We start from the raw sequence: 24,236 nt of genomic DNA, 5'->3' as shown, positions 1-24,236 counted from the left end.
TGCTGGTGATGTCCCCGTACAGCAGTCCCACCCAAGCTAAGAACCTGTCCGGGAAACCCATTTTTTGCAGTACCTTAAAGAGGTACTGGTGCGAGACCCGATCAAAGGCTTTTTCAAAATCTAAATTTAGGACTACAAGCCGCATGTTTCTGTCTCTCGCATAACAGATGGCATCTCGGATCAGTATCAGGCTGTCCGTGATCTTCCTTCCGGGCACGGCACAGGTTTGGTCCGGGTGGATCACCTCCCCTAAAACAGAAGACATTCTGAGTGTTAAAACCTTGGTAAAAAGTTTACAATCAAAGTTTAAAAGGGTAATCGGTCTCCAGTTTTTCAGGTCCGTCCTGTGGAAGGAAGCAGGCCCCCTGATCACCTCGTGTCTGCCAGCAGGGGAGGACCTAACACCTCAGCTCGTGCTGTATGGGGTGGGCCGAAGGCCCATTCCATCGAAGGCCTTCACCAAGCTCTGGCCCACCCTCACGTGCCTGAAGGAAGCACTGTGGTCCTCCCGTAACCTGCTGGTAGCGAAAAACGTAGAGACCACCCCCCAGGCAGTGGCCATGGTAGCCACGGAAGCCCTGGGGTGGTACGGAAGGAAGGGGGCCTCGACCCCAGGCGACGGGTCCCCCACAACATCAGTTTAATATCTGATACGTCCCCTATCTGGGGACCATATATTAAATTGATTTTTGGAATAGGGAGATGGAATAGGGGCTTGCTCCGTCCACTCCACGCATCGACCTGGTATTGCAGTACCTCCAGGAACGGTGCACCCCCTTCCGTTGTAAATATAAATTGGACGAAGTTAACCGGATGTTAGTTTTATTAGAATCATTACGTTTGAGCAAGTCTGTCAATGATGCCTAGAAAGTGGTGAAGCCACTCGGCCCTGACGCTTTTATGCCGTTTGTATGTGTATAAAATGATGTACAAACATACAGATGAGCTGTTTTCAAAGGAAATGCAACAAAACTTCCAGAAAACACCTGTTCTCACTTGCACCAACGAAACGAGACAAATCCTTATTGAGTTAAAACCAGATTTACTGCTAAACTGGAATAAAAATCTATCAAATAGGGGTGTGGGAAACCATTTGCAGATAACAATATTGACATAACATTTGATATTTTACAAAATAGCTCAGGTAAAATAATTGTCCACTTGGTGGCGCCAGACTTCCACCGACCGTCGCCTTGTTCAAGCTATGTGTTCAATCAAAATGCATTTTAATGTTGAACCACTCGACTTCATTACATAGTACATCATCAACACAAATAATGTATGAAATAAAAATAGTCTATCTATTTTTTAAATCTGTCTGTAGAGCCTTGCATGATAAGGTCATTGTAGGGAGGCCTTTATAAAGTTGCCCTCCTAAATTACTAGAGGCCAAACTTCAAAGATGTCCATGGCACTGGACTGCAGTGAGAGCTAGACCGACAATGCGTCCTACGGTCCTGGCTGCCTAACTAAATGTGTGCTTCGCATAATACACTTTTGCAAACATGGCACTTTTGAGGCACACTTTTAAAATTAGGCTTAGTCAGTCACTACAGCAAACTTCATATCATGCACATAAAATACCAATAGGCCTATTGGGTTGGAGAGCATCTATCTACTCACGAAATACTGTATATCGATGAATAAAACATGCACTGTTTTGTTTCATACTGAAAGTTGTCATAATTCAAGTTCCATCCATGAAATATTGGTATGTGGAGAAAAAGTGTCCAATAGTGGTTGAACTATAATCCTACAAATCTACTTTCATTCTCACTAATCGTGAAACTGTATGACAACAGTCCAGTCGTCGTGAACCGTGCGCCAGGCTCCAGGTTTAACCTGCTACATAAGTTCCATAATGATTACAATAGGCTACATGTCCAAAATGATCGCTAAAATAAATGTATGTGGGTATTACTGACAGACGGCTCCAGATCGTTGCTGATACTAATTGTAAAATAAAAGCCTGGGCGTATAATCGAACCCTTCTAAATCGCATGTTTTCAGCTCGGCAGGTTTAGCCCTACGGAAGCCTGTAGCTTGGGGCTCCAAATGTCATACAAGCGAATCATGACGGCACACAATCAGAATTCTGAATAATGGCACAGTTATGTATAACCTACTTGACCGTGGAAAAATCCATTTCATATATTGTCCCCAGATAGAGGACATATCAGATATTAAACTGATAAGAACAGATTTATTTTATTTTGGAAAAATGGTTATTGTCGCAGGGTTTCTTAAAATAGCTCATACTTTTAACATAATCATTTGTACGCTTTAAAACGACATAATATGCATAAAAAACTGCATTGAAACATTATATGTTAAAAGTACATGTTATTAAAACACCCTAAGAAAGAAGTACTTTTAAACATGTCCAATCTGTAAAAGCCATTTCAAATGTGCACATTATAATTCAAACAAGAGTATACCTTTTAAAGACATGTAAACGGTTTAAAAGTCCCTTTATTAAAAAAGAGGTCTCTCCTTTGTGCAGGAACGAGGTGAGTCCTTATCAAACTTGCCTCCTCCTGCTCTTCCGAATCAACTCCGCCCCATCCTTCAGGGCCCAGAAGAGATCCCTCCCCTAGGCGCTGCAGCACTGTCAGGCCGGGACCTTAGATGTTGTGGGTGATACCTTGTCTGGGTTTGAGGCTCTATTTTGTCCATACCACCTCAGGGCTTCCGTAGCTATCAAGGCCACTGTCTGATGGGTGGTCTCCATGCGTTTCCCTACCAACAAGTTGTCAGAGGACCGCAGTGCGTCCTTCAGACACGTGAGGGTGAGCCAGAGCTTGGTGGAATCGGCCTTCGGTCCACCCGTTACAGCAGGAGCTGAGGTGTTGTGTCCTGAGCTGAGGCGTGGTGTCCTGAGCTGAGGCGTGGTGTCCTGAGCTGAGGCGTGGTGTCCTGAGCTGAGGCGTGGTGTCCTGAGCTGAGGCGTGGTGTCCTGAGCTGAGGCGTGGTGTCCTGAGCTGAGGCGTGGTGTCCTGAGCTGAGGAGTGGTGTCCTGAGCTGAGGCGTGGTGTCCTGAGCTGAGGCGTGGTGTCCTGAGCTGAGGCGTGGTGTCCTGAGCTGAGGCGTGGTGTCCTGAGCTGAGGCGTGGTGTCCTGAGCTGAGGCGTGGTGTCCTGAGCTGAGGCGTGGTGTCCTCCCCTGCTGGCAGACACGAGGAGATCAGGGGGCTTCTTTCCACAGGTCTCTGGTTTATTTCATTGCAGTTACTCTTCTCTTCCTTATAGTTTCTTAATGTTTGGTATCTGTTTTGATATTTACATTTACATTAGTGGTACATATAGAGAGGAGACTGGGACAGGCCTTTCTCCAGTATTAACACTAAAGCTCACCACACCTCCTCCTCTTCCTCCTCCTAACTCACGATGGAGGTATAGGACTAGAATAACCTCATCAGGCCTTTCTCCAGTATTACCACTAAAGCTCACCACACCTCCTCCTCTTCCTCATCTTCGTCCAACCTCTTCATCCTCTTCTTTTGTTTCCTCCTCTCGACTCATTTATTTAACTAGGCAAGTCAGTTAAGAACTAATTCTTATTTACAATGACAGCCTACCGACCGGGCAAAACCCGGACGACACTGGGCCAATTGTGCGCCGCAGTATGGGACTCCTAATCACGGCCGGTTGTGATACAGCCTGGAATCGAACCAGGGTTTGGAGTGACGCCTCTAGCCTTAGACCGCTGCGCTACTCGGGAGCCCAACAATACCCAATCACTTACCTACCAATTTAAATCAACCTTTTAAGTATAATTCCTCTTGTATTCCCTGAACATCCAAACATAGAAGTGGATAATAGCTTTCAGACAGACAGGCTGTGGCCTGCAAAACTGTGCTTTTATCTGCGAGATATTGAATCTCAATCGTCTTACTAATAACTTTTAGAATTCTAATTGAATGGAGAAGCAGCCTACATCCTCTTGATTTTTATCATCTTAGTTGTATCTCGTGTGAAGTTTCAGACGCATGTGATTGTAACTGAGACATCCAAGATGTCAGTGGATTGACCGAATGAAGACAGACTTTGTTTTACTGTACCAGTGCTTGTGAATAAAAAAAATCTTTGAGGAACTATTTCTTCACAATTTTTTTACAGAAGGATGTTCAGAGAACAACCAGCCCATTGTTGGACCAGGCTTTATTCTCACTTTCTACTGGTTCTCTTATGTAGGTGTAGCAGACTGTCTCAGAGGAGAGTACCACGTTGCAGGTGTAGCAGACTGTCTCAGAGGAGAGTACCACGTTGCAGGTGTAGCAGACTGTCTCAGAGGAGAGTACCACGTTGCAGGTGTAGCAGACTCTCAGAGGAGAGTACCACGTTGCAGGTGTAGCAGACTGTCTCAGAGGAGAGTACCACGTTGCAGGTCACTTCTCAGTTCCTATGCTTCCTGGCTGATGTTTTGGTCACTTTTGAATGCTGGCGGTGCTTTCACTCTAGTGGTAGCATGAGACGGAGTCTACAACCCACACAAGTGGCTCAGGTAGGTTTCCTCTAGAGCAGTGATGTTTTGGGGCAGTTGCTGGGCAACACGGACTTTCAACTCCCTCCAAAGATTTTCTATGGTGTTGAGATCTGGAGACTGGGCAACGAAGCCACTCCTTCGTTGTCCGGGCGGTGTGTTTGGGATCATTGTCATGCTGACAGACCCAGCCACGTTTCATCTTCAATGCCCTTGCTGATGGAAGGAGGTTTTCACTCAAAATCTCACGATACATGGCCCCATTCATTCTTTCCTTTACACGGATCAGTTGTCCTGGTCCCTTTGCAGAAAAACAGCCCCAAAGCATGATGTTTCCACCCCCATGCTTCACAGTAGGTATGGTGTTCTTTGGATGCAACTCAGCATTCTTTGTCCTCCAAACACGACGAGTTGAGTTTTTACCAAAAAGTTATATTTTGGGTTTCATCTGACCATTTGACATTCTCCCAATCTTCTTCTGGATCATCCAAATGCTCTCTAGCAGACTTCAGACGGGCCTGGACATGTACTGGCTTAAGCAGGGGGACACGTCTGGCACTGCAGGATTTGAGTCCCTGGCGGCGTAGTGTGTTACTGATGGTAGGCTTTGTTACTTTGGTCCCAGCTCTCTGCAGATCATTCACTTGGTCCCCCCGTGTGGTTCTGAGATTTTTGCTTACCGTTCTTGTGATCATTTTGACCCCACGGGGTGAGATCTTGCGTGGAGCCCCAGATCGAGGGAGATTATCAGTGGTCTTGTATGTCTTCCATATACTAATAATTGCTCCCACAGTTGATTTCTTCAAACCAAGCTGCTTACCTATTGCAGATTCAGTCTTCCCAGCCTGGTGTAGGTCTACCATTTTGTTTCTGGTGTCCTTTGACAGCTCTTTGGTCTTGGCCATAGTGGAGTTTGGAGTGTGACTATTTGAGGTTGTGGACAGGTGTCTTATATACTGATAACAAGTTCAAACAGGTGCCATTAATACAGGTAACGAGTGGAGGACAGAGGAGCCTCTTAAAAAAGAAGTTACAGGTCTGTGAGAGCCAGAAATCTTGCTTGTTTGTAGGTGACCAAATACTTATTTTCCACCATAATTTGCAAATAAATAATTAAAAATCCTACAATGTGATTTTCTGGATTTTTTTTCTCATTTTGTCTGTCATAGTTGAAGTCTACCAATGATGAAAATTACAGACCTCTCATCTTTTTAAGTGGGAGAACTTGCACAATTGGTGGCTGACTAAATACTTTTTTGCCCCACTGTACATACAAAACCATGCTCTTTCCATGACAGACTGACCAGGTGAATCCAAGTGAAAGCTAACCCTAACCCTTATTGATGTCGCTTGTTAAATCCACTTCGATCGGTGTAGATGAAGGGGAGGAGACCGGGTTAAAGAGGAAGGGGAGGAGACCGGGTTAAAGAGGAAGGGGAGGAGACCGGGTTAAAGAGGAAGGGGAGGAGACCGGGTTAAAGAGGAAGGGGAGGAGACCGGGTTAAAGAGGAAGGGGAGGAGACCGGGTTAAAGAGGAAGGGGAGGAGACCGGGTTAAAGAGGAAGGGGAGGAGACCGGGTTAAAGAGGAAGGGGAGGAGACCGGGTTAAAGAGGAAGGGGAGGAGACCGGGTTAAAGAGGAAGGGGAGGAGACCGGGTTAAAGAGGAAGGGGAGGAGACCGGGTTAAAGAGGAAGGGGAGGAGACCGGGTTAAAGAGGAAGGGGAGGAGACCGGGTTAAAGAGGAAGGGGAGGAGACCGGGTTAAAGAGGAAGGGGAGGAGACCGGGTTAAAGAGGAAGGGGAGGAGACCGGGTTAAAGAGGAAGGGGAGGAGACGGGGTTAAAGAGGAAGGGGAGGAGACCGGGTTAAAGAGGAAGGGGAGGAGACGGGGTTAAAGAGGAAGGGGAGGAGACGGGGTTAAAGAGGAAGGGGAGGAGACCGGGTTAAAGATGAAGGGGAGGAGACCGGGTTAAAGATGAAGGGGAGGAGACCGGGTTAAAGATGAAGGGGAGGAGACCGGGTTAAAGATGAAGGGGAGGAGACCGGGTTAAAGATGAAGGGGAGGAGACCGGGTTAAAGATGAAGGGGAGGAGACCGGGTTAAAGATGAAGGGGAGGAGACCGGGTTAAAGATGAAGGGGAGGAGACCGGGTTAAAGATGAAGGGGAGGAGACCGGGTTAAAGATGAAGGGGAGGAGACCGGGTTAAAGATGAAGGGGAGGAGACGCTTTCAACACCTTGTAGAGTCAACATGGACCAGCATCCCTGTGGAACGCTTTCAACACCTTGTAGAGTCCAGGAATAATAATGACTGGTTATGCCCTGCTATTGTTTTAATTTGGATTTTATTTTTGTACCCAAATATACTTTATTTGAGTCTGTTCTGAGGGCAAAAGGGGGTGCAACTCAATATTAGGACGGTGTTCCTAATGTTTTGTACACTCAGTTTACAGGCCTAAATAGTGATAAAGCAGGATCATTTGCATCTGTTAAATCTACCCTTCAGAATGACTTCGATAGCAACAGTGAATCTATTTAGTTTTCAAGTGGAGACCTTTCGACAATCATTCTCACGATAGCTCATTGGTAACAACAGTCAGTGACAACTATCATAGCTATTTTTCCAGTAGGATGTGCTGCCAAGCCTATTGTTTTCTTTCATCTGATCGTGGATATGACATCGATGATCTGACATTGTTTTAAAGGAACAGACAAACCTTGCAATGCAAGTTGAACAAAATTTGGTTATCATGACGACATAATATTGTGGTTTGAAATTTCACCCTCGAAACAAGTTAAGACCTTTTTTTTTTCTCCAAATCCAATGTATTTCCCTGTTATGCTCTGGGCGCAATTAGCAGATCAACCCATAAATAACATTAAAATACTTCATTTGTTATTCTAAAATGCATTAAAAAAATATTCTTAAAACAGTGATTTTATTAAATTAGGTGGATAAAATAAGACAACTTTAATCTTTAATATTGTTTATATTTCCATTACCAATCCTGAAAATGTGCTGTGAAAAAGAAAAACAAGTGATAATAACCCAGTACAACCTTCTTTCCTAAATACATTTGGTCTGTTTCTCACCTCACTTGATACAAGCCGTGCAAAGTTATGCCAAGGAGACCTAGAGTGATTGTTGCTTCAACTCAGTGGCAGCGATTATACTGGGTTTCTCAGTGTAGCAGTGCTGCTCTAGGATCAGTTTAGTCTTTTTCTGATCATAATGAATAAGAAGGGGGGGGGCCATCTGATTCTAGATCAGCGTATCTACTCAGACGTTTTGTGAACATAGGCCCAGGATGAAATGGTCAGCGCCGTGTTTACTACTTGACCCTACGGCTATTTATTGAAATGCAAAATGTAAAATACAAAATGTATTTTCCTTCGTCAAACAGTAACAATTAAATTTTGTTTGACAGATCATTTATTTTAAAAGATCTAATTAAATTCATTCTAGGATTGGGAAAAAAAACAAGTTTGATGCTGGGTTTTCGCATCTCATTATGGGAGGTGAAACATTTTGGTATCCAGAACACAGTCTTATTGGTCAGTCAGTTTCGAGGAATCGTTGAAGGAATTTCTAACGAGGAGAAACAACCCTGCTGAAATCAGACGTTCCTCGTCAAACCATTCAACACTTCTTTTCAGAATCGAGTTTGTGTGCGGCTGGCGGCGGGCGACATAAGGGTGGTTATCATTGGATGGCTCTGGGCAGTAGAATAGGTCATAGGTCATGCCCTGAGGGGGCTTGGTGGAGCAGAGCGGAGGGGGAATGGGGACAGACATTGGAACCCTACTAAATGCCACCCTATCCCCTATATAAAGGGTTCTACATAGGGAACAGGGTGTCGTTTGAGACAGAAATCGGGTTGGTGTCACGTCACATGAAGTCCTCGTAGTCTTGTGCGTAACCTCCATCGAACTCTCCGTAGTCCGATAGGTCATCCTTCATCTTGGACTTCATCCCTCCGGCAGCAACCACACCTTTCTTTTTCTTCTTCCCTTTATTCAGCTGCTGTTGGAAATAAAGACGGATTCGTTTTGTCTTATGACAGTAATTCATTTTATCATCATGTCCATTAGGGCACGCCTCAGTCTGTTTTCTTCCGTTTGATGCCTAATGAACATGACCCGGACTGAATACCGGTCTAAGTAGACCATGGATACTGGTGATAAATGTCTCTGTATGTAACCATTTTAAAAGCTTGCTTTTGGTTTATTTGTAAATAAAGCATGTCAGTTTTGTCACAGATTTTTTTTTTTTAAACTTTTTTTTTGTCTGTCATTTTGAAAAAGAAAATAATAAAAAACCCACTAACCTTTTCTTGTTTCTGTTTTTCACTTAGTAAGACTGTGAGGGAGTTGCTGACTTTCTTCAAGTCCTCTACCTCTACTGTAACATAAGAGATGCACAGTTAAAACAGTATTTCATATAATACAGGAACAGCCCCACTGACCGTTGAGATGCATGACCAATAACATCGGTTACTTTTCAAACGGTATATTATTAAATCAATACTTACATGAGACAGAGGTCTCGAAACAAGGACTCTAGGAAGCTGGAATAGTGTATTGAAGTCTCAAAAGGTGATTTCTTGTCTTTTAACAACTTTTCAAACTCTGAACTCATCTTTAGAAGACGGGCTTATGGCATCAATTCCTTTTACGTTGTTGACGACACCTGATTTGAGAAGGAAAAAAATGATTTGAGCACCAATGATATGAAGCTTTCCACAGGCAACTGGTGTTGACAATGTCTAAAACTCTTGATGCTTAAACCAGACATTTTGCAATATAAATGGCAGATTCTCTGTAAAGCTTTCTATGAATCTGTAATACAGTGCCTTGCGAAAGTATTCGGCCCCCTTGAACTTTGCGACCTTTTGCCACATTTCAGGCTTCAAACATAAAGATATAAAACTGTAAAACTGTAAGAATCAACAACAAGTGGGACACAATCATGAAGTGGAACGACATTTATTGGATATTTCAAACTTTTTTAACAAATCAAAAACTGAAAAATTGGGCCTGCAAAATTATTCAGCCCCTTTACTTTCAGTGCAGCAAACTCTCCAGAAGTTCAGTGAGGATCTCTGAATGATCCAATGTTGACCTAAATGACTAATGATGATAAATACAATCCACCTGTGTGTAATCAAGTCTCCATATAAATGCACCTGCACTGTGATAGTCTCAGAGGTCTGTTAAAAGCGCAGAGAGCATGTGTCTCACTTGTTGTTGATTCTTCACAAAAAAAATACAGTTTTATATCTTTATGTTTGAAGCCTGAAATGTGGCAAAAGGTCGCAAAGTTCAAGGGAGCCGAATACTTTCGCAAGGCACTGTATGTGTAGACTGTCAGCCTTAAATATTTGTCATTCAACATACTTTTGGTAATGTAGTGTATGTGGACACCTGCTTGTCGAACATCTCATTCTAAAATCATGGGCATTTAATATGCAGTTGGTCCCCCCTTTGCTGATATAACAGCCTCCACTCTTCTGGGAAGGCTTTCCACTAGATGTTGGAACATTGCTGCTATAACAGCCTCCACTCTTCTGGGAAGGCTTTCCACTAGATGTTGGAACATTGCTGCAGGGGGACTTGATTCCATTCAGCCACAAGAGCATTAGTGAGGTCAGGCACTGATGTTGGGCGATTAGGCCCGCAGTCAGCATTCCAATTCATCCCAAAGGCTTTCGATGGGATTGAGGTCAAGTCTCTGTGCAGTCAAGTTCTAAACACACTGATCGACTAACCATTTCTGCATGGACCTCGCTTTGTGCACGGGGGTATTCACGCTGAAAGAGCCTTCCCATATATTACCTCAATTACCTCGACACTGGTGCCCCTGCACATTGACTCTGTACCGTAATACCCTGTATATAGCCTCCACATTGACTCTGTACCGTAATACCCTGTATATAGCCTCCACATTGACTCTGTACCGTAATACCCTGTATATAGCCTCCACATTGGCTCTGTACCGTAACACCCTGTATATAGTCTCCACATTGGCTCTGTACCGTAATACCCTGTATATAACCTCCACATTGACTCTGTACCGTAATACCCTGTATATAACCTCCACATTGACTCTGTACCGTAATACCCTGTATATAACCTCCACATTGACTCTGTACCGTAATACCCTGTATATAGCCTCCACATTGACTCTGTACCGTAATACCCTGTATATAGCCTCCACATTGACTCTGTACCGTAATACCCTGTATATAGCCTCCACATTGACTCTGTACCGTAATACCCTGTATATAGCCTCCACATTGACTCTGTACCGTAATACCCTGTATATAACCTCCACATTGACTCTGTACCGTAATACCCTGTATATAGCCTCCACATTGACTCTGTACCGTAATACCCTGTATATAGCCTCCACATTGACTCTGTACCGTAATACCCTGTATATAGCCTCCACATTGACTCTGTACCGTAACACCCTGTATATAGCCTCCACATTGACTCTGTACCGTAATACCCTGTATATAACCTCCACATTGACTCTGTACCGTAATACCCTGTATATAACCTCCACATTGACTCTGTACTGTAATACCCTGTATATAGCCTCCACATTGACTCTGTACCGTAATACCCTGTATATAGCCTCCACATTGACTCTGTACCGTAACACCCTGTATATAGCCTCCACATTGACTCTGTACCGTAATACCCTGTATATAGCCTCCACATTGACTCTGTACCGTAATACCCTGTACCGTAATACCCTGTATATAACCTCCACATTGACTCTGTACCGTAATACCCTGTATATAACCTCCACATTGACTCTGTACCGTAATACCCTGTATATAGCCCTGCTGTTGTCATTTACTGCTGCGCTTTAATTATTATTTATTGTTATCTCATACTCTTTTTGTAGGTACTTTCTTAAAACTGCATTGTTGGTTAAGGACTTGTAAACATTTCACTGTGAGGTCTACTACACCTGTTGTATTCAGCATTTCACTGTGAGGTCTACTACACCTGTTGTATTCAGCATTTCACTGTAAGGTCTACTACACCTGTTGTATTCAGCATTTCACTGTGAGGTCTACTACACCTGTTGTATTCAGCATTTCACTGTGAGGTCTACTACACCTGTTGTATTCAGCATTTCACTGTAAGGTCTACTACACCTGTTGTATTCAGCATTTCACTGTAAGGTCTACTACACCTGTTGTATTAAGCATTTCACTGTAAGGTCTACTACACCTGTTGTATTCAGCATTTCACTGTAAGGTCTACTACACCTGTTGTATTCAGCATTTCACTGTAAGGTCTACTACACCTGTTGTATTCAGCATTTCACTGAGGTCTACTACACCTGTTGTATTCAGCATTTCACTGAGGTCTACTACACCTATTGAATTCAGCATTTCACTGTAAGGTCTACTACACCTGTTGTATTCAGCATTTCACTGTAAGGTCTACTACACCTGATGTATTCAGCATTTCACTGTGAGGTCTACTACACCTGTTGTATTCAGCATTTCTCTGTGAGGTCTACTACACCTGTTGTATTCAGCATTTCACTGTAAGGTCTACTACACCTGTTGTATTCAGCATTTCACTGTAAGGTCTACTACACCTGTTGTATTAGGCATTTCACTGTGAGGTCTACTACACCTGTTGTATTCAGCATTTCACTAAGGTCTACTACACCTGTTGTATTCAGCATTTCACTAAGGTCTACTACACCTGTTGTATTCAGCATTTCACTGTAAGGTCTACTACACCTGTTGTATTCAGCATTTCTCTGTGAGGTCTACTACACCTGTTGTATTCAGCATTTCACTGTGAGGTCTACCTACACCTGTTGTATTCAGCATTTCACTGAGGTCTACTACACCCGTTGTATTCAGCATTTCACTGTGAGGTCTACTACACCTGTTGTATTCAGCATTTCACTGTGAGGTCTACCTACACCTGTTGTATTCAGCATTTCACTGTGAGGTCTACTACACCTGTTGTATTCAGCATTTCACTGTGAGGTCTACTACACCTGTTGTATTCAGCATTTCACTGTGAGGTCTACTACACCTGTTGTATTCAGCATTTCACTGTGAGGTCTACCTACACCTGTTGTATTCAGCATTTCACTGTGAGGTCTACTACACCTGTTGTATTCAGCATTTCACTGTGAGGTCTACTACACCTGTTGTATTCAGAATTTCACTGTAAGGTCTACTACACCTGTTGTATTCAGCATTTCACTGTGAGGTCTACTACACCTGATGTATTCATCATTTCACTGTGAGGTCTACTACACCTGATGTATTCAGCATTTCACTGTAAGGTCTACTACACCTGTTGTATTCATCATTTCACTGTGAGGTCTACTACACCTGATGTATTCAGCATTTCACTGTAAGGTCTACTACACCTGTTGTATTCAGCATTTCACTGTAAGGTCTACTACACCTGTTGTATTCAGCATTTCACTGTGAGGTCTACTACACCTGATGTATTCAGCATTTCACTGTGAGGTCTACTACACCTGATGTATTCAGCATTTCACTGTGAGGTCTACTACACCTGTTGTATTCAGCATTTCACTGTAAGGTCTACTACACCTGTTGTATTCAGCATTTCACTGTGAGGTCTACCTACACCTGTTGTATTCAGCATTTCACTGTGAGGTCTACTACACCCGTTGTATTCAGCATTTCACTGTGAGGTCTACTACACCTGTTGTATTCAGCATTTCACTGTGAGGTCTACCTACACCTGTTGTATTCAGCATTTCACTGTGAGGTCTACTACACCTGTTGTATTCAGCATTTCACTGTAAGGTCTACTACACCTGTTGTATTCAGCATTTCACTGTGAGGTCTACCTACACCTGTTGTATTCAGCATTTCACTGTAAGGTCTACTACACCTGTTGTATTAGGCATTTCACTGTGAGGTCTACTACACCTGTTGTATTCAGCATTTCACTAAGGTCTACTACACCTGTTGTATTCAGCATTTCACTAAGGTCTACTACACCTGTTGTATTCAGCATTTCACTGTAAGGTCTACTACACCTGTTGTATTCAGCATTTCTCTGTGAGGTCTACTACACCTGTTGTATTCAGCATTTCACTGTGAGGTCTACCTACACCTGTTGTATTCAGCATTTCACTGTGAGGTCTACTACACCCGTTGTATTCAGCATTTCACTGTGAGGTCTACTACACCTGTTGTATTCAGCATTTCACTGTGAGGTCTACCTACACCTGTTGTATTCAGCATTTCACTGTGAGGTCTACTACACCTGTTGTATTCAGCATTTCACTGTGAGGTCTACTACACCTGTTGTATTCAGCATTTCACTGTGAGGTCTACTACACCTGTTGTATTCAGCATTTCACTGTGAGGTCTACTACACCTGTTGTATTCAGCATTTCACTGTAAGGTCTACTACACCTGTTGTATTCAGCATTTCACTGTGAGGTCTACTACACCTGTTGTATTCAGAATTTCACTGTAAGGTCTACTACACCTGTTGTATTCAGCATTTCACTGTGAGGTCTACTACACCTGATGTATTCATCATTTCACTGTGAGGTCTACTACACCTGATGTATTCAGCATTTCACTGTAAGGTCTACTACACCTGTTGTATTCATCATTTCACTGTGAGGTCTACTACACCTGATGTATTCAGCATTTCACTGTAAGGTCTACTACACCTGTTGTATTCAGCATTTCACTGTAAGGTCTACTACACCTGTTGTATTCAGCATTTCACTGTGAGGTCTACTACACCTGTTGTATTCAGCATTTCACTGTAAGGTCTACTACACCTGTTGTATTCAGCATTTCACTGTGAGGTCTACCTACACCTGTTGTATTCAGCATTTCACTGTGAGGTCTACTACACCTGTTGTATTCAGCATTTCACTGTAAGGTCTACTACACCTGTTGTATTCAGCATTCCACAGTGAGGTCTACTACACCTGTTGTATTCAGCATTTCACTGTGAGGTCTACTACACCTGTTGTATTCAGCATTTCACTGTGAGGTCGTCTACACCTGTTGTATTCAGCATTTCACTGTGAGGTCTACTACACCTGTTGTATTCAGCATTTCACTGTAAGGTCTACTACACCTGTTGTATTCAGCATTTCACTGTAAGGTCTACTACACCTGTTGTATTCAGCATTTCACTGTAAGGTCTACTACACCTGTTGTATTCAGCATTTCACTGTGAGGTCTACTACACCTGTTGTATTCAGCATTTCACTGTAAGGTCTACTACACCTGATGTATTCAGCATTTCACTGTGAGGTCTACTACACCTGATGTATTCAGCATTTCACTGTGAGGTCTACTACACCTGATGTATTCAGCATTTCACTGTAAGGTCTACTACACCTGTTGTATTCATCATTTCACTGTGAGGTCTACTACACCTGATGTATTCAGCATTTCACTGTGAGGTCTACTACACCTGATGTATTCAGCATTTCACTGTAAGGTCTACTACACCTGTTGTATTCAGCATTTCACTGTAAGGTCTACTACACCTGTTGTATTCAGCATTTCACTGTAAGGTCTACTACACCTGTTGTATTCAGCATTTCACTGTGAGGTCTACCTACACCTGTTGTATTCAGCATTTCACTGTGAGGTCTACTACACCCGTTGTATTCAGCATTTCACTGTGAGGTCTACTACACCCGTTGTATTCAGCATTTCACTGTGAGGTCTACTACACCTGTTGTATTCAGCATTTCACTGTGAGGTCTACTACACCTGTTGTATTCAGCATTTCACTGTGAGGTCTACTACACCTGTTGTATTCAGCATTTCACTGTAAGGTCTACTACACCTGTTGTATTCAGCATTTCACTGTAAGGTCTACTACACCTGTTGTATTAAGCATTTCACTGTAAGGTCTACTACACCTGTTGTATTCAGCATTTCACTGTAAGGTCTACTACACCTGTTGTATTCAGCATTTCACTGTAAGGTCTACTACACCTGTTGTATTCAGCATTTCACTGAGGTCTACTACACCTGTTGTATTCAGCATTTCACTGAGGTCTACTACACCTATTGAATTCAGCATTTCACTGTAAGGTCTACTACACCTGTTGTATTCAGCATTTCACTGTAAGGTCTACTACACCTGATGTATTCAGCATTTCACTGTGAGGTCTACTACACCTGTTGTATTCAGCATTTCTCTGTGAGGTCTACTACACCTGTTGTAGTCAGCATTTCACTGTAAGGTCTACTACACCTGTTGTATTAGGCATTTCACTGTGAGGTCTACTACACCTGTTGTATTCAGCATTTCACTAAGGTCTACTACACCTGTTGTATTCAGCATTTCACTAAGGTCTACTACACCTGTTGTATTCAGCATTTCACTGTAAGGTCTACTACACCTGTTGTATTCAGCATTTCACTGTGAGGTCTACTACACCTGTTGTATTCAGCATTTCTCTGTGAGGTCTACTACACCTGTTGTATTCAGCATTTCACTGTGAGGTCTACCTACACCTGTTGTATTCAGCATTTCACTGTGAGGTCTACTACACCCGTTGTATTCAGCATTTCACTGTGAGGTCTACTACACCTGTTGTATTCAGCATTTCACTGTGAGGTCTACCTACACCTGTTGTATTCAGCATTTCACTGTGAGGTCTACTACACCTGTTGTATTCAGCATTTCACTGTGAGGTCTACTACACCTGTTGTATTCAGCATTTCACTGTGAGGTCTACTACACCTGTTGTATTCAGCATTTCACTGTGAGGTCTACTACACCTGTTGTATTCAGCATTTCACTGTGAGGTCTACTACACCTGTTGTATTCAGCATTTCACTGTGAGGTCTACTACACCTGTTGTATTCAGCATTTCACTGTGAGGTCTACTACACCTGTTGTATTCAGAATTTCACTGTAAGGTCTACTACACCTGTTGTATTCAGCATTTCACTGTGAGGTCTACTACACCTGATGTATTCATCATTTCACTGTGAGGTCTACTACACCTGATGTATTCAGCATTTCACTGTAAGGTCTACTACACCTGTTGTATTCATCATTTCACTGTGAGGTCTACTACACCTGATGTATTCAGCATTTCACTGTAAGGTCTACTACACCTGTTGTATTCAGCATTTCACTGTAAGGTCTACTACACCTGTTGTATTCAGCATTTCACTGTGAGGTCTACTACACCTGTTGTATTCAGCATTTCACTGTGAGGTCTACCTACACCTGTTGTATTCAGCATTTCACTGTGAGGTCTACTACACCCGTTGTATTCAGCATTTCACTGTGAGGTCTACTACACCTGTTGTATTCAGCATTTCACTGTGAGGTCTACTACACCTGTTGTATTCAGCATTTCACTGTAAGGTCTACTACACCTGTTGTATTCAGCATTTCACTGTAAGGTCTACTACACCTGTTGTATTCAGCATTTCACTGTAAGGTCTACTACACCTGTTGTATTCAGCATTTCACTGTGAGGTCTACTACACCTGTTGTATTCAGCATTTCACTGTAGGGTCTACTACACCTGTTGTATTCAGCATTTCACTGTGAGGTCTACTACACCTGTAGTATTCAGCATTTCACTGTGAGGTCTACTACACCTGTTGTATTCAGCATTTCACTGTGAGGTCTACTACACCTGTTGTATTCAGCATTTCACTGTAAGGTCTACTACACCTGTTGTATTCAGCATTTCACTGTGAGGTCTACTACACCTGTTGTATTCAGCATTTCACTGTGAGGTCTACTACACCTGTTGTATTCAGCATTTCACTGTGAGGTCTACTACACCTGTTGTATTCAGCATTTCACTGTGAGGTCTACTACACCTGTTGTATTCAGCATTTCACTGTGAGGTCTACTACACCTGTTGTATTCAGCATTTCACTGTAAGGTCTACTACACCTGTTGTATTCAGCATTTCACTGTAAGGTCTACTACACCTGTTGTATTCAGCATTTCACTGTGAGGTCTACTACACCTGTTGTATTCAGCATTTCACTGTGAGGTCTGCTACACCTGTTGTATTCAGCATTTCACTGTGAGGTCTACCTACACTTGTTGTATTCAGCATTTCACTGTAAGGTCTACCTACACTTGTTGTATTCAGCATTTCACTGTGAGGTCTGCTACACCTGTTGTATTCAGCATTTCACTGTGAGGTCTACCTACACCTGTTGTATTCAGCATTTCACTGTGAGGTCTACCTACACCTGTTGTATTCAGCATTTCACTGTGAGGTCTACTACACCTGTTGTATTCAGCATTTCACTGTGAGGTCTACTACACCTGTTGTATTCAGCATTTCACTGTGAGGTCTACTACACCTGTTGTATTCAGCATTTCACTGTGAGGTCTACCTACACCTGTTGTATTCAGCATTTCACTGTAAGGTCTACTACACCTGTTGTATTCAGCATTTCACTGTGAGGTCTACTACACCTGTTGTATTCAGCATTTCACTGTAAGGTCTACTACACCTGTTGTATTCAGCATTTCACTGTAAGGTCTACCTACACCTGTTGTATTCAGCATTACACTGTAAGGTCTACTACACCTGTTGTATTCAGCATTTCACTGTAAGGTCTACTACACCTGTTGTATTCAGCATTTCACTGTAAGGTCTACTACACCTGTTGTATTCAGCATTTCACTGTAAGGTCTACTACACCTGTTGTATTCAGCATTTCACTGTAAGGTCTACTACACCTGTTGTATTCAGCATTTCACTGTAAGGTCTACCTACACCTGTTGTATTCAGCATTACACTGTAAGGTCTACCTACACCTGTTGTATTCAGCATTTCACTGTAAGGTCTACTACACCTGTTGTATTCAGCATTTCACTGTGAGGTCTACTACACCTGTTGTATTCAGCATTTCACTGTGAGGTCTACTACACCTGTTGTATTCAGCATTTCACTGTAAGGTCTACTACACCTGTTGTATTCAGCATTTCACTGTAAGGTCTACCTACACCTGTTGTATTCAGCATTACACTGTAAGGTCTACCTACACCTGTTGTATTCAGCATTTCACTGTGAGGTCTACTTCACCTGTTGTATTCAGCATTTCACTGTAAGATCTACTACACCTGTTGTATTCAGCATTTCACTGTAAGGTCTACTACACCTGTTGTATTCAGCATTTCACTGTAAGGTGAACTGTAACATTTGATTTAGAGGGATACAGGGTGTGTACATTATTAGGCTTTTGCGTCAGGTCAGACCTAAAAAAAAAAATACCTGGTCCAACTGAGGTCCTGTCCTTCTTACCTGGAATCTCTGTTTCTTCTCTGTCATCTCAGTCACTCTGCTGATTAAAGACTGTTCCGCTCCCTGCATCTTCTTCATCTCCTGTTTCAGGTTCCCCTGCAAGACAAAAACACAGTGCCGTCATCCTGCCGTCAATAGAAAACATGCTTTAGCTCTCTGGAACACGTATTTATACTATAACGCGTGTGATATGTTTATTCACCACTAACGATCCTTAGACAACATTAATACTACGGCTCATACAGCTGGGATGTGATCAGGTATTTTTGTGGTGTGTTGGTATGTGTGTTTGGTAAACACTCCTCTGTTTCTCACCCTCAGCTCCCTCTCGGCCTCTCTGATGCTGACGCAAGCGTGGTCCCGGTGCGACCCGATCACGGTACACACGGTACAGACACACACACTACACTGACGGCAGTAGATTCGGTTCATCTCTTGGTGTTCCGGGCACCTGATGACCATGTAAGTTATACTTCAGCTTGCTGCCAGTTGTTTAATGATTTGTCATATAATAAATTAAATAAAACAATCGTCAACTTTAAATGAAACGTTGAAACACAAAGTATTTACAAGAATTCAAGACTTTACTGCAAATACCGTCCAAAGTTGTTAGGAATTTTACTTTGTGCAGCTCAGAAAAGGAAATTCAATTGAGATTCTCCCCAAAATAAGAGTGAAACTTTACCTCCAGGGTGAGGTGTCCTCCACAGGGGGTACCAGGGTGTGGCTCTGGAAGACAGGGGACTCCAGGTGAGGCCGGAGGTGGTCGGAGCACATGGAGGCTCCACACACCAGGCAGGTCTTCAACGCAGGGAGAGAGCCCTGGCTGGGGCAATAGTGGCAGGGTAGGAAGGTCTCCCTAGAGGTTTGACGAGCCAGGCTGGGGGACAGGTTGGTACGTCCAGGGGACAGGTTGTTGGCAGCACGGGTAGGAGAGGTGGAGGTGCCGATTGGACCAGATCTGTTGGAGATCTCTGGAAGAGGCTCCCGCTCAGCTTCAACAGGCTTCTCCTTCGTAGGGGTGACTAAACGTAAATGGGTTGTTATGGTCGTTTCAGCAGGATTCTTGGCGGGTGTGTACGGATCTCTTGCAGGGGGTAGAGGTGGGTCCAGCTCAACGGTGGTGATTCTTCTTGGCGATGTGTTGGTCATGTGACCTACTGCTGCTTCAGGTGATTTTCTAGGGTCATTCAGTGGTTCTCTTGTAAGAGGTTCTGTTGCAGCAGGGGGTTCGTCCAGCTCAATGGGTGGGTCTCTCCTAGGGGACCTAGACCTATCACGTGTCAGGTCCGGACCTCTGACGGCGACGGACGCAGTACTAGACGGTTTGGTTGCTAAGGAGAATGGTGCTGCTGGCACCTCCTCCTCACTGGACAACTCGACGTCAGACGACGTGTTCTGATTGGCTGAAGAGGAGGAAGAGGAAGTGGCGGGTCTCTTACGGTCACCAGACCGTCCCCTGGAGTGGGAGGAAGAGGAGCTGCCAGTGGCTTGTCTCTTGTTGTCGTGAAGATGGCCTCCTGGGACAGGAGAACTGGCTGGTCTCTTCCCTAACAGACGCTTGGATTGAGAGATGGAGGCTCTCTTCCCAAGGGTCCAGCCCGCCGAATTGATCTCAATGACATCCTCTTCATTGGCTCTGCCTTCTATACCCAACACAACATACATAACACAAATAAATTAGTAGTGATTAGGCCTACTTAGGTTACATCAAAAGGACACAAACCTAGCTAAATCTAATTGTATTTGTCACAGCACAGAATACAACAGGTGTAGACTTTAAGCGAAATGCTTGCTTTACAAGCCCTTCCCAGTGATGCAGAAATACAAAATGATGGGAAATATCATAAATATCATATTATTTTAAGATAGAATAAGGTCGATTGATTTTAAGGCAAGTCAATGGACTTCAGTAGACTTTGACCTGTGTCGTTACTCGTGTGCGTCAGTCAATATAGCGTAATATTGTTGTTAATGTTTCTATCATAGCCAAGTCATCATCACCATATTAAAACAATGTGTTAACGATGTGTTATTGTTTTAAACTGTAGGCCTAGTACCATAACACAGGTACATCTTCCCCAGCAGTAGCCTAACTTTGGAAATGTTCGTTCCCATGACTAGTCAGCGAACCTGGGGTGTATTTATTACGTCTTGGAACGGGAAACCGTTTACCGTTTATGAACCAAACAGAGCAAACGGAACGAAGCGTGGAGGGACCTATCAGAATTGGTCCAATATTAAATTCTCGTTTTCGTTGCAAAAGGTTTTCCGTTTGAAATAAACGGTTTGTGTTGCAAAACGTTTTGTAACAGACCAAACGTTTTGCAACAGAATCGGCGTAATGAATAAACCCCTGTCTCGTTGTCCCCAGCCTAATTGCGCATGGGCAGAAGTGTCTGGTGAATTCGGGAAGTTACCTGTCGCTGAGCTGGTGCGTGTATGTGCAGGCGCTTCATGTCGCCACGGACTTGCGGTAGTGTCTCTCTTGAACCCCACCGGTAATGTCTTGTACTCCTCCTTGCACTCGGGGCAGTAGTATGGACCGGTGGGCGAACCACTCCATAACTCCTGTATACAGCAGTAGCAGAAAATATGTTTGCATCTCAGCGCAGTCGGATTCCGACATATACCGTGGCACAAAGGACACACCGAGGGCTCGCAGTCCGGGGTCGGCAACGACTGACCCATTTTGCCCAGTAAAAAACGATATTTGTTACGTTTTTTTTGTCAACAACACGACAGGCTCGACCTCCAGGAAACGAAACCGTAAAATTAGGAGGAGCCAAGTGTTTGAATTACGTCCCCAGTGTAGTCCTGCACACTGCGCCCCACTCTTAAAGGTACAGGAAAACAATGTCTCCTCTGACCCAAATACATGTAGCTCGTTAGGTCGACAGATCAAACTACGCAGAGGTCTGCACTAGTGTCATCATTTGAAGAAAACATACACACGAGGAAAAAGCATGCGTACCTGTTGCCCTACCCGGCAGTTTCAGGATGGCTGTGATTGTAAGGCACCCAAGGGGTTAAAAGCATACTGGCCTCTCACCATTTTAACATAGATTGTGGAAGTTAGTCTCTGAACATAGGTCTACTCTAACCTTTCAATTATTTCTTCATCTGGTTTACTAAACAATTCCAATACGCGTTCTGTGTTTCATTCGTAGTTTAAATTCTCCAAAGTGGCCTGGGCTTCTGGAGCTCAGACGTGCAGTAGTACGTGTAGAAACAGATAGGTCGCGTTTTGAAGTGTCTGTCCTATAGCAGGTCGCGTTTTGAAGTGTCTGTCCTATAGCAGGTCGCGTTTTGAAGTGTCTGTCCAATAGCAGGCCACGTTTTGAAGTGTCTGTCCTATAGCAGGCCACGTTTTGAAGTGTCTGTCCAATAGCGGCCTTTTTCCAAACTGGGTCCTGGGGATCCCAAGGGTTGAACGTTTAGTTTTTTTGCCCCCAGCGCTACACAGCTGACTTAAAATAATAAATTCATCATCAAGCTCTTATTATTTGAATCAGCTGTGGTTTGTGTGGTTCTAGGGGGGAAAAACTAAATGTTAATCTCCTCCCCAGTCCCACTCGTGCTTAGGTGTTTCTGAGTGTACTGATATATAAAAGTAGGACACATGACATCACGGACACTTTTTTTTTTTTCTAAAACAATTTATATGCAGAATTGTGTCTATTGTTGCCCTCTTATTGGCTAGAATGGACCCACCCACCCACCATCCTGTCTCAGCCTCCAGTATTTATGCTGCAGTAGTTTATGTGTCGGGGGGCTAGGGTCAGTTTGTTATATCTGGAGTACTTCTCCTGTCCTATTCGGTGTCCTGTGTGAATCTAAGTGTGCGTTCTCTAATTCTCTCCTTCTCTCTTTCTTTCTTTCTTTCTCTCTCTCGGAGGACCTGAGCCCTAGGACCATGCCCCAGGACTACCTGACATGATGACTCCTTGCTGTCCCCAGTCCACCTGGCCGTGCTGCTGCTCCAGTTTCAACTGTTCTGCCTTATTATTATTCGACCATGCTGGTCATTTATGAACATTTGAACATCTTGGCCATGTTCTGTTATAATCTCCACCCGGCACAGCCAGAAGAGGACTGGCCATCCCACATATGCTCTCTCTAATTCTCTCTTTCTTTCTCTCTCTCGGAGGACCTGAGCCCTAGGACCATGCCCCAGGAATACCTGACATGATGACTCCTTGCTGTCCCCAGTCCACCTGACTGTGCTGCTGCTCCAGTTTCAACTTTTCTGCCTTATTATTATTCGACCATGCTGGTCATTTATGAACATTTGAACATCTTGGCCATGTTATGTTATAATCTCCACCCGGCACAGCCAGAAGAGGACTGGCCACCCCACATAGCCTGGTTCCTCTCTAGGTTTCTTCCTAGGTTTTGGCCTTTCTAGGGAGTTTTTCCTAGCCACCGTGCTTCTACACCTGCATTGCTTGCTGTTTGGGGTTTTAGGCTGGGTTTCTGTACAGCACTTTGAGATATCAGCTGATGTACGAAGGGCTATATAAATACATTTGATTTGATTTGACCTGATCTTGCCTCCTCCCGACCGCCTTCCATGTTTTAAGACACGTTATTTTAGAGCTGTGACACACTGGTCTAGACAGGAGGCCTTTTGTAAAAAAGGCAGCATTTGCTCAGAATTGGAGCCGACACATTGGTTGGTTCTCTCAACAACAACAACAGGACTTTGTGTTAGCCAGACTAACTCATAGGTGAGTCCCATACTGGCATGTTAAGTCAGGGAGCATTAATAAAGTGCTATAATGGCAGAGGGTTTCAACCACACCACCTCTTACAAATTGGATCTGACAGAACATTGTAATGACCCTGGGTTTATAAGCGAGGATATCGACTCTGCCTCCCGAGCATTGCTTTTGCGTCACAGTCGATAGCGCGCTGGACTTCGGGCTAGAAGGTCGAGGGTTCGAGACCTGCTCCCTGCCTGTTTCATTACAATGTGAATGTTCTAAATATAAAACAAGGAAAGAAGACACCCCATGCTGAAATGTACAGAACCTGGTATTCCCAGGCAGTCAGCCGGCCAAGTACTAAACAAGCCCAACCCTGCTTAGCAGCCGAGGTCGGGCGGTTTCAGGCTAGTATGGCCGTAAGCAAAGGAGTAACTCTTTCTACACGATAAAAAGTGTCTGGAATGGACCTCTTCCAATTCCTCTGTTTAACTTTTATTTCACCTTTATTTAACTCGGCAAGTCAGTTAAGAACAAGTTCTTATTTACAATGACGGCCTACCAGAAGGTTAAAAGGCCTCCTGCGGGGACGGGGGCTGGGATAAATATAAATCTAGGACAAAACACACATCATGACAAGAGAGACAACACGACACTACATAAAGAGACCTAAGATAACAATATAGCATGACAGAAACACATGACAACACAGCATGGTAGCAGCACAACATGCCAACACAAC

At 43.7% G+C, this 24,236-nt stretch overlaps 1 protein-coding gene and 2 pseudogenes across 1 annotated transcript; 1 reads left to right on the top strand and 2 right to left on the bottom strand.

Moving 5' to 3' along the window:
- The first annotated feature begins 673 nt into the window (after nt 1-673).
- On the top strand, nt 674-771 carry LOC118944207 (annotated as a pseudogene).
- Nucleotides 772-2,117: 1,346 nt separating this feature from the next.
- On the bottom strand, nt 2,118-2,226 carry LOC118944224 (annotated as a pseudogene).
- Nucleotides 2,227-7,402: 5,176 nt separating this feature from the next.
- LOC110500822 (mucin-5AC) lies at nt 7,403-22,572 on the bottom strand. Its single transcript, XM_036960262.1, has 7 exons — nt 21,209-22,572; nt 19,474-20,434; nt 19,104-19,239; nt 18,789-18,884; nt 9,013-9,170; nt 8,809-8,882; nt 7,403-8,504 (listed from the first exon to the last, which is right to left on the bottom strand). Exons 1-5 carry the CDS (start codon nt 21,477-21,479, stop codon nt 9,153-9,155), a joined length of 1,482 nt encoding a protein of 493 aa, XP_036816157.1. The 5' UTR covers nt 21,480-22,572; the 3' UTR covers nt 7,403-8,504; nt 8,809-8,882; nt 9,013-9,152.
- Nucleotides 22,573-24,236: the final 1,664 nt, after the last annotated feature.

The sequence above is a fragment of the Oncorhynchus mykiss genome, chromosome 2 (genome assembly GCF_013265735.2).
Source record: "Oncorhynchus mykiss isolate Arlee chromosome 2, USDA_OmykA_1.1, whole genome shotgun sequence".
Lineage (NCBI taxonomy): Eukaryota > Metazoa > Chordata > Actinopteri > Salmoniformes > Salmonidae > Oncorhynchus > Oncorhynchus mykiss.
This window is presented reverse-complemented; position numbering and strand designations above follow the sequence as displayed.

Coding starts and splice junctions, on each gene's coding strand:
- LOC110500822 (XM_036960262.1), bottom strand. CDS start 21,479: ATGGGTCAGTCGTTGCCGACCCCGGACTGCGAGCCCTCGGTGTGTCCT. Junction 20,435..21,208: donor ACGCACCAGCTCAGCGACAG/GTAACTTCCCGA, acceptor TGTTGGGTATAG/AAGGCAGAGCCAATGAAGAG. Junction 19,240..19,473: donor GAGGACACCTCACCCTGGAG/GTAAAGTTTCAC, acceptor CATGGTCATCAG/GTGCCCGGAACACCAAGAGA.